Below are 10145 nucleotides of genomic sequence, written 5' to 3' on the forward strand. Positions count from 1 at the left end.
AGAGGTCCAGGATGACCTACAGCCTTGAGCTATTTCTCCATTCCAGACCCCACATCGTGGAAAATGCACTTTGTCTTACATGAAAACCCCTTTCAGGAAGTCATTCCAGCTTATTGTTGGTTGTGAATCTGCAAACAGCTACCAGGTGAGATTCTTCCAGGCACCAGCTCTGCAGAGCTGGCTGTTAAGCCCAGGAGAGACTGCAGGAAAAAAGGTGGGCATTCCATCCCAAGAATGGGAAGGCTGCCTAATTTGGGGATATGGGCAAACTCCAGCTCAGTGGTTCTTACCCAGGGAACTTTAAAAATTACAGATGCCTTAGGCTCCATCCCCAGAGATTCTGATTTAATCAGTCTGCAGAGGGCCCTGTGCAAAGTTTTGATGTGCAGTGATTTTAACATGCATAGCCGGGGTAGAGAACTACTGCTCTAATCCAAGAAACCGTCAACTTGGAGATTGTAAATATGAGGAAACTGAGGCCCAGAAAGGCTATTCATGGTCATACCACTAGTTAGCCACATACCTGGGAACCACCACAGGTCCCTGTCTCCCCATTCCTGAGCTCTCCTGGAGTTTAAATTTAATGGGCAAATGTCTGTAGCTTTAGTTCTCCTTCAATCATACTCAAAGCCTCTGGGTGGAGGCTGGGCATGATGTGTAGGTACATGCACGTGTATGAAAAACTGCTCCACTGTGAGTTACTGTCTCTAGGTATCTGCATCTCTCTGGAGGTGTGGGAGGAAAGAAGTCATCTTTCCCTCTTAACACACTCAAAAGGTTAAATAATACCCTAGTTCTGCAACTTGCAGACTGCAAGGGAAGGAGCTGACTTTAACGGCCAACGCTAAGAACTAATCATATAGAGATGACAGGATGCTAACCTCAGCACAGACCCAATGTAAAGGTAGTAAAAGATCTGCCTGGGAAAGAAGACGCTGCTTGCTGATAGGTCCCCAGAAAAACGACCACAGCCTTCAAAGGTGATGGCTATAAGCACCTTCTATTTGTAGAGTTTTATACTTTTCTACCTGCTATCACATCCCTCATTTCATTTTCTTCTTACAGCAGTACCATGAGGTAGGCAGGATAAAAAACATTATTATATTTCCATTTTTATTTCTGCTTGGGAAACTGAGATCCAGTGAGAAGTTACTTGACTCAGACACACACACAGTTGGTGACAGAGATGTCTTATAGACCAGAAAGCCTATGCCACACATCTGCCCTATTCCTCCTCACCTTCGCTCAGGTCACATTGCCCCTGACCCTTTCCCCTAAGTCCTCAAGTCCCAATCGACTTAAGTTCTGGGACATTCTTCCATGAATGCTTTCTGACTTCTGAGGCAGAGCTGACTTGCCCTTTTCTAGGTACCGCATTATGCACATTTCTATCCGAGGTCTTCCGCTGACATGTCAGCTCGCATATTTACCTCCCGCACTGAGCAGGATTTTGTGAAGTGTGGTCCAAAGTCACGTGCTCTGTCTCCCAGACTCTAGGATGCTGCGAACTGCTTTTCAAATTGTACCATGTATACAAGAGTCACCTAGGGATCTTGTTAATGTGCAGATTACCATTCAGAAAGGCTGGAGTCAGGCCTCCACATTTCTAATCAGCTAGGTAATGCTGCTAGTCTGAGAAACACACTAAGAGTAATAAGTTCCTAGAGGGCCTGGTTAAAATGCAGATTTCCAGGTCCCACCCAGATATAATAAATTAGACCATCTGCTGGGCCTGTGAATCTGCAGTTTTGACAATATATTCCTGGGTAAAATTTGATAAACTCCTGCTATAGGTCATGAGCTCTTTAAAAGTTAGAACTATGTCTAGTTGTTTGCTTTAATTTCTGGGCCTCCAGCACCTAGCAGAAGGCCTGGTGTGCGTAATATGAGCTCAATTAATCTTTGCCAAATGAGTGAATGAGTAATTCAGAATAATCACACCTAAAGCAGGTATGTCCAAACTTACCTAATAAAAGTTTGGTTTTGTCTTTGCATTCTGGCGTGTTCCAAGGGTTGTTGCAGGAGCCCCAGGGCAGCACAGACACAAAGGAGGCAAACAGGTAGAAAAGTGTGTAGCAGATAATCACATTGTAGTATATGGCTATCAGGACAGAGATGATCAGCATTGCGATGCCACATCCTGTGGAAGCAAAAATTCCAGGTTCATTCCATCCTGAGTCCTACAGAATTCTTAAAGATGGGCACAGGGTGGGACCTGGGCCTTGACTCTCTTTTACAAATGGATGCGGTAACAGTGGAGTGGACTCTATCTCGAGAGGACATTGAGGAAGTCAGCAAAGAACAGCGCAGTGCAAGGGGTGACCTGGGCCGTTCTTCAAAGGGCCCCAAAAGTGAAGTTGATCAAATAAAAGAAAGAAACCATGAGTTCCACTGATCAGAAAAGCAGGTCTCTCTCCCTGGAGCTGACCTGCGTGGTGCCCAAGGGGGTGAGGGCTGGAGGAGGCTGGGAGGCAGGGTGGGCTCACCTTGTAGAGCTGGGATGGCCTTCCACACAGATACCGGCCCCTGGCTGGCAAACTGGCCCAGCGACACCTCTAGGAAAAAGATGGGCAGCCCAGCCAGAGCCAGCATCATCAGGTAGGGGATGAGGAAAGCACCTTGGGAAGAGAGAGTAGGAAGTGAGAGCCCTGGGAGGGTAAGGCAGGGCTCTGACCACCTTAACCCTTGGGCACAACCCCCTGGCGTGGGGGCTGGGCTTCTTTTCAATACACTAAATGGGACAACTCAGCTCCTTTCCCGAGGAAGCATTTGATATTCTGGCACCCCCAGACATTTAAGAGCCCTCTTCTAAAAGCATGTAAGGCTACCCATGCAAACACATCCCTGTCTCAGTTCCCCACAGCTGGTGGGTTTTTTAATTTCTTTTCTTTTGCTTATTATAGTACTTTGAATCCCCCAAATTATCCCCTTTCAGGGATCTATAAAGTCATGCCTTTGATGCACTACTGGAGTCGTATTTGGTGGGAGCTCCCTCAGCCCTCCAAGGACCTCAAATCTGCTAAGCTGGATTCCAGAAGCCCTCCTCCACGGTAACCTGAGTTACCTGCACACCTTCTGCCCCCCAGACAGATACCTCCTGCCCCCAACTCTCTCCCACCACCACCACCACTTCCTTTTCATATGCGAAGGCCCTCCCATCTTTCAAAGTCAACGCAAATGCTTCTTCTTCCAAGAAGTTCCCTTTCTCTGTCTTCTCACAGTACTTATTGGCATCTTTCTCTAGGCACCGATGGTGTAACAATATTTATTTGGGTGTCCCGTCTAGTCTGAACTCCCAAAGTCAACTGTTTATCTTTCATTTCTGTGTTCCCCAGAGCGCCCAGCCCAGGGCAGTACTATCTGGAAGCCTCCACAGACTGGCTGAGAACCCTAGGGTCCTTTCCCTTCCAGACTTCTTTGGGGTTGTTCGGGAAGAGGCTGGGAACAACGATGATCTTTGATAAGATAAAGACGAGGAAGCACTGTGAATGGGTCGGAGCTTATTCGGTGACTAGAGACGCCATAGCCCAGAGAGCACTGTGCTCGGCAGAGGAGAGCTGGTTTTTCTGTAGCCGGCCCTTTCTGCTCACCCTTCTCCCAACTTCCAGTCGGGCCTGGGGGCCTTTCGTGCTCAGGGCTCGCCAAACGGTGAAGGCCCAGCAGCAGAAGGGGAGTAAAACAGGGGACCCTGCTTTATCCCCTCCTGATGGGTCTTTGAGAAAGAGGTGGATTGTGCAACGCTTCTTTTCTGATCCCCGGGAGGGGGAGGCGGGCTCTCCACCTCGCGCTGGAGGCTGCGGGCCTCGAAGCCGCAGTGCGGAGGAGGCCGTCTCGCCCTCTCCCCGCGCCTCGCTCCGCCCGGGGCCGCAGGCCGGGCTCGGCCGCGCGCTCTGCTCCGCGCTTTGCAGATCCCCGGCGAGGTTAATAGCGGGTACTTTCTCGGGCCAAAGGCCCTTGACTGGAACCTCCTTCCCATCCCACCCCAGGAACCCACCACTCCGGGGATCGGGGGTGGGGAGGCCCTCTCGGTGCAGTCACTGGGAGACTTATCAAAGCACTTCTGGCCCACTTCCCGTTCCCTCCCTCTTCTGGGAACTCCCTGCGGGAAAGCAGGCGGAATCCCCAGGTGGGGTGCCTATATTCTTGTGGCTTGCATGTGTTCTTCTCTTTCCAGAATACCCCTGAATGCAAACACTGCTCGGCGGTCCCTACAAGTACTTTTCAATGTGTCATAATTTAGGGTTTGGAAAAAAAACGATCTCGTTTTTCTGCTTTAATCGTCCAGTGGTGCGGAAGAAGTTCTCCTGCGCAGCACCGGTTAGCCCCCATGCACCAAATTGCTCTTGGAGCGGAACCAAGAGAAAAAACAAATCACACACATCAAAAAAACAAAACAACAACAACAAAAACTACACCTTATGCTGCTTGACCGCTGTTGGGGCGAAGGTCCAATGGACAAGATGTGGGAGGGACCCCAGGTGCAAATTCTTATTCCTAGAGGGCGCTTGTCAATTAGCCAAGTTGGGTTAGCTGTCGGCCCCGCGGCGCCTAGACGTCGGAAGGGCCAGCAAAGTAGACCCTGAATGTGCCTGGTCCCTTCTTGGCGGGTACAGCAGACGTCCAATGGGTCCTAGTGGCCGGGCGGTTGATGCCTTCCCAGCTGGGGTCCTCCCCATCTGAAACGGTTTTCCTTCAAAAGCTGCTACTTCCACTCAGGACAAATGAAACGAAAACCGTTTTTGCTAAACGATTTTGCGAAAATCAAAATACGCCCTGCTTGTGCCCAAGAAAATGTGTTTGTGGGTGCTTCCGAGAGGCTTGTATTCACACCAGAGACCTTAGAGGGCACCCCCCAGCCCTTCCCCGCTCGCATCTCCTGGCTTGCCTGAATCCCGCGTCCGGCTCTACCCGAGCGTCATTCGCAAGTTTTCCTATGGAGGCTCGGATTTCTCTTAAAATGTCCTCAGTAGGGGTCTCCAGGCCTGACGGCCGCTGGCTCTAAAGTCTTTTAGGTGCGCGGAGTACGGCCGCTTTCTGAATACTTGTCCGAACCTCCCCGCGTCAATGCGCACTTGGTTCAGGACCCAGCCACCCAAACTGGGCCAGTGGGAGATCAAGGAACCCCATCCCTTCCCTGCTCCCCACCACCAGGTAGAAAGAAGCCTTCTAGTGCCACTCGGGAGCTAGTACCACTCGGTTACAGTAGCCCCTGCACACAGGTTTGGCACTGACGCCTGTCCGGGATGAAGGCTGGAGTGTGAGGAGGCTGCCCTTGGCCTCCCCTCCCGGCCCCGCCCCAGGGCTCCGGGTCCCTCCCAACCCGCAAGTGCCCGCCCCGCCGCGCCGCAGGCGGAAAGAGCGGAAAAGCCATACCTCCCCCGTTCTGGAAGGCCAGGTAGGGAAACCTCCAGACATTGCCCAGCCCCACTGCGTACCCCACCATGGACAGGATGAAGTCCAGTTTGCTGGACCAGTTCCCTCGGGCCTTATTCTCATCCCCTTGCTCGTCCTCCTGGGGGCGGAAAAGCACATTGTCGGATAACAGCCCCGGGGTGTCAGCAAGCAGGCCCCATTCCGTTCCCTCCCCCGAAGCTGAGGGTCCTTCCCGCAAGCAGGCCCCCACTTTTCAACCGAGGATGCATTGGCAAGCAGAACCCCAAATCTGAACCGAGGATGCATCTACAAGCAGGGCCCTCACCCCTTAACCCTGCACTGACAGTCTTTTAGCAAGCAGACCCCCAATTCTGATCCGAAGATTCATCTTAAAAGATCCCTGAACCCCTGTTTCCCGAATCCTGCAGTCAACGTACACCAGCAAGCAGCTCTCGGCAAACCTCGAACCTGTAAGTTGATTGCAAGCAGGCCCCTCCATCCCCAACCCTTCACCAAGAATTCATTTGGCAAGCAGGCCCCCAACATCATGCCTAGAGTCCCCAGCAAGCAGATCCCTAATCAACCCCTCCCCCCAAAATAACCCTCACCACATCCCTTCCTCAACCTTTCCTTCCTCTGGAGTCTGTGTCAAGGCCTGAAAGAGCTGCAATGCCTGAAGCCTGAAGTCAGAGCTACTGCTTCAATTTCTCATACATAGCCTTACAGGAAGAACTTGTCTAGTCAACTAATTTTGTGGTGGGGGTGGAGGGAAGGGGGGAGGACCCTTCAGCACTGGCAAAAGGAAGAAGAGCAGGAGGGAGATTTGGGGTGAAACAAGAAGGGGGGGATGCAAAAGGTAGATATGATAAGCGACAGGCCCTCTAAAACCTAAGGTTCTGTTCTAAAGGCTATTTCTAACCAGCTGGGTAACCCTAGGCAAACCACTTGCTCTAAGTCTCTGTGTCCCCATCTTTAAAATGAGGGGCTTAGAATAATTGTCCCCTGGGGTACCTTCCAGCTCCAGCAGCCAATGAATCTTTGGGGCTCACTTCTCCAGGCTCACTCTAGGGTGCTTTCTTGGGTAAGTACCGGGTTCTGGAATGCCCTACCACTAAGCGAAGGAGCTGGGGGTGAGGCCACCTCCAGCAAACTCTCAAAATGTCCAGGACACGTGGACACTCCACAAAGCCTCCAGGGGCTCAGACTACTGCAGAGCCTCCACCTCCTCACCACCTCATACCAGCAACCTGGTATGTCCCACACTGTTTTACAGGCCATGGATAGTCAAAAACAGCTATAAGGAGGGGAGGAAGCCTTGGGAAGGGAGAGAACAGAGGTGGGTGTCGGAAAGTCAAGAATCAGAAAGATGGGCAGGGCTGGAATTGGGCACGTTCAGGGCTTGATCTCTGCTTTCAGGAACCCAGAAATCAGAGGAAGCCTATTATTTTTAATATCCCCCTGCCCCACAAACCTACCACTCAACCTCCAATCCTTCCAGGACTGGGAAGGGTGGGCATTCCTGCTCCTTTTGCCGCAGTGCGGAGGTTAAGCAAGGCACATGAAACAAATTTTCTAATCTACCTGGGGTCACACTGTTGGTTATAAGCTCTCAGAGGCAGTTAACATACAGACAAATGCTCCAGATGTGGACCCCAAAAGCAAGGGCTAGTGGAAAAGCCTAGGTTTGTGCTCATTTCTAGTTACTCTAACAGCTGAGCTCCTGCCATTGGGGCCTGTAGATAAGTGTGAATGTGTACAATTGTGTGTGTGTGTGTGTTTGCAAACACTAGAGTGATTCAGGACAGAATGATGATACAAACCCTGAATCCTACACAGGTGGATGTTCTGGACACATGCCTAGCCCCTGAAGCCATGACAGGAGAGGAGAGGAGAAAGCAGAAAGGCAAGCAATGGAAAGGGAAGAGCTGAAGAGGGTGAAACAAGGACAGAGGAAAGAGGAGATTCCAGAAGGAGGGGGGAAGACTGGAGGGAAATGGAAGAAGACAAAGGCCTATATGGGAAAGGAGGCCACCAGCAATAGTTGTTGGTCCCAGACAGGGCCTCTATCCCTAACCCAAGATACAGATTTGCTGTATGGGTTTTTCAGGCCTCTGGATGAGCAGTAAAGGATGAACTGGAGAGGTAGATCCGGGTTTGTGGGTCCTGAATTTTATACAATTGAGGGAGGTCTCTTTAACTTAAAAAAAAAAATCAAAATGATATTCCAGGGCTTTGGAATGGCCTGAGCAAACACACCCTGAAGCTTCAGCTTCACTAGCCTCATGTTCAACCCGCCTCTCATCAAATGAGTTCTCATATGATAAAAGGTAACTGGCAATGCAAAGCGCTACAGGACTGTGAACTATTATTCTTCCTAGGGTTTTCTCTGTATTTTCTTTTTAAAAATTAATTTAACATTAAAGACCCAATCATTGGCGGGAAGGGGAGTCGTTCATGCGTAAAGGGTAGGAATCTACGTGCCTCAACTGCTTAATGGGTCTCCACCCCGATTCCCGTCGCCACTAAGGCTCGGAAAGGACAACGTAGCCGGCAGCTCATGAGATCGCCACCCCTCAGACAGGGTCACAGCGGCCTTCGCGCCCTCCGCGGAGCCCTGAACTGGCCACCCCAGCGCAGTGCGAGCTTCCGAAGCCCCAAAGCATCCACCGCCTGGCAATTCCCACACGTCTCCCCATCAGCACACGTGCACCCGCCGCGACACGGCTCGCCTGGGGAGCAGGAGGCGGCCCTTGCCGAGCCCACCCTGCTTACCTGGGCGGCAGCGGTGGCGACGCTGCCCGGGAGCACGGACGTGATTCCATCCGTGCCCAGCACCACGGTGCTCTGGCTCATGTTCACCCAGCCCACGGCCGGAGTATTGTTCTGTTCCAGGGTGCCCTTGCCCACACTCAGGTTAACACCCCCCTCCGGGCCACGTAGGGCCGAAATCTTACAGTGCAGCGCGTTGCGGGTCCGGGCGTCCCCAGCTGGAATTGCTGCCTGCGCGCCGTGCGCCTCGCTCAAATCCCGCAGAGCTGCCGAGGCTGGCGGCACTCGCGGGCTACTAAGTTTGCATGCTCCCATTCCTGGCCGCTCGGCCTCGCAGGCTCGCGCGTCGGGGAGTTGGAAAGTTTGGGCGCCAGTGGAAGCAGACCTGGGCACACGGGGCGGTGGCACGTCTACCGCCGCTGGAAGCTCCCGCTCTGGGCTCGTCCTGGGCACACACGGGCCATCCGGGTCACCCGGCGCCGCCGCCGCCTCCGGGTTGTTGGCTGGTTGTTTATTCATTTCCTTGGGTGCACCGCAGTCCTGCAAACACAACGTCAAGTTCGTGCAAAAAATAAAGTTCTGGCAGCTTTTAAAAACCTTTATCTACATTTGGAAACGTTCGCAACTCAGGTCCAGACACGATATCTGAAGGGAACAAATTAGAATCTGGATTTTTTTTTCCTTTAACAATGAAAGACAGCAATCGGTATTTTTCGACTTCCCCATCTCATCCATAAGCAGATGGCATAAAGAAGCTAATATTCCCTTTCTTGATGAAGGGTGAGCTATGAAAAGAAGGAGAAATGTGTTTTGGAGGGGGTGGGAGGAAGAGAAGGGTGGAAATAGCCCTACAACCATGAGCAACTCGTCCTCTTTGGATTTCACATCACGGCTGTATAGTGCTCGTGTCCCCATCACCATTGTAGAAAGATTCTTTAATTTTCCGCCCCATTTCCTTTGTCATTCAACAATGCACAGTGCCTTTTTTTTTTTTTTTTTTTTTTTTGTAAGTGATAGAAAGCTGCGGCCACAAAGCTGATGCGCTAGCACCTGCAAGCGCTTGCGGCCAAATTGTGCGAATAGGAGCGCTCCAAAGCCCACCCCCACTCCCCTTTCAGGTAGCAAAGGCAGGGATAAGGATCACAACCAAAATAACAAAAAATCACAACAATAATATTAATGATAGTAACCAGACTGAAAAACTAGTTATGCTATCTAACAGAATCTACATTCACTTCCAGGTTCCCAGAGATGTAAAAGAACGCCTCAAGTTTTTTTGCAAGCATAACTAATCACAGGAGTCTAATACCCTTCACACCCCTACGTTTGCTTGGGGATCAAAACTCATCACTAATTTTCATTTGCTTTCTTCCAAATGAGTTTCAAATGAACTGCCAGCGGTGGCTTTTCCTTCTGCTTCTCCTATTCTCTTTCAGGGCTTCCTAAACCTTAGCACCAATAATAATGATAATTATACAGTAAGAATTGCCAAATTACCTTCAACTCAACCACTTGCCTCTCGTCTAACCGCCCACCCCCTTTCACAAATGCACTGATCAGAATTCCGTAGTTTGCACCAAATCTAAGTACCTGGCTCCAGTCAGCATTCCGTTTCAATAGTCTCTAGGACCCAGAGCGACTCGCCTCTGTACCGGCATCTGGCTTTTCAGCACCGAGGACAGTGCCCGAAATCGCTTCTACGGGGAGCCACAGCCAACCCCAACTCCGAGCCTCGCGAACCTCGTTCCGAGCTCAGGTGATGCTCACAAATACAAATAACCCACAGCTTCGAGAAGTGCTCTCTTCCCCCTCTTCCAAAATACACAGAAGTGTCCAAAACGAATCTACCCTTCCCACCCTCTCAACCTACTTTATTCCTAAAAGAACAAAAGCAAACACTCACCATGTCTGATATAGGCAACAGATTGAACCCGCAGGGAATGTAACCAGCTGTTGACAAGACTGGGTTTGGCTCCGGCAGGAGAGAAGCTTTCTATATCTCC

At 51.0% G+C, this 10145-nt stretch overlaps 1 protein-coding gene across 1 annotated transcript in view; it reads right to left on the minus strand.

Moving 5' to 3' along the window:
* The window catches only part of SLC6A5 (solute carrier family 6 member 5), a 55441-nt gene extending 46378 nt beyond the window's left edge, over nt 1-9063 (minus strand). The window contains exons 1-5 of the mRNA XM_037839608.1: nt 8995-9063; nt 8146-8682; nt 5374-5512; nt 2487-2618; nt 1967-2140 (exon numbers count right to left, since the gene is read on the minus strand). Coding sequence (XP_037695536.1) covers nt 1967-2140; nt 2487-2618; nt 5374-5512; nt 8146-8682; nt 8995-9063 — 1051 coding nt within the window. The remainder of the gene's footprint in view (nt 1-1966; nt 2141-2486; nt 2619-5373; nt 5513-8145; nt 8683-8994) is intronic.
* Nucleotides 9064-10145: the final 1082 nt, after the last annotated feature.

The sequence above is a fragment of the Choloepus didactylus genome, chromosome 6, assembly GCF_015220235.1.
Source record: "Choloepus didactylus isolate mChoDid1 chromosome 6, mChoDid1.pri, whole genome shotgun sequence".
NCBI classification, from domain to species: Eukaryota; Metazoa; Chordata; class Mammalia; order Pilosa; family Megalonychidae; genus Choloepus; species Choloepus didactylus.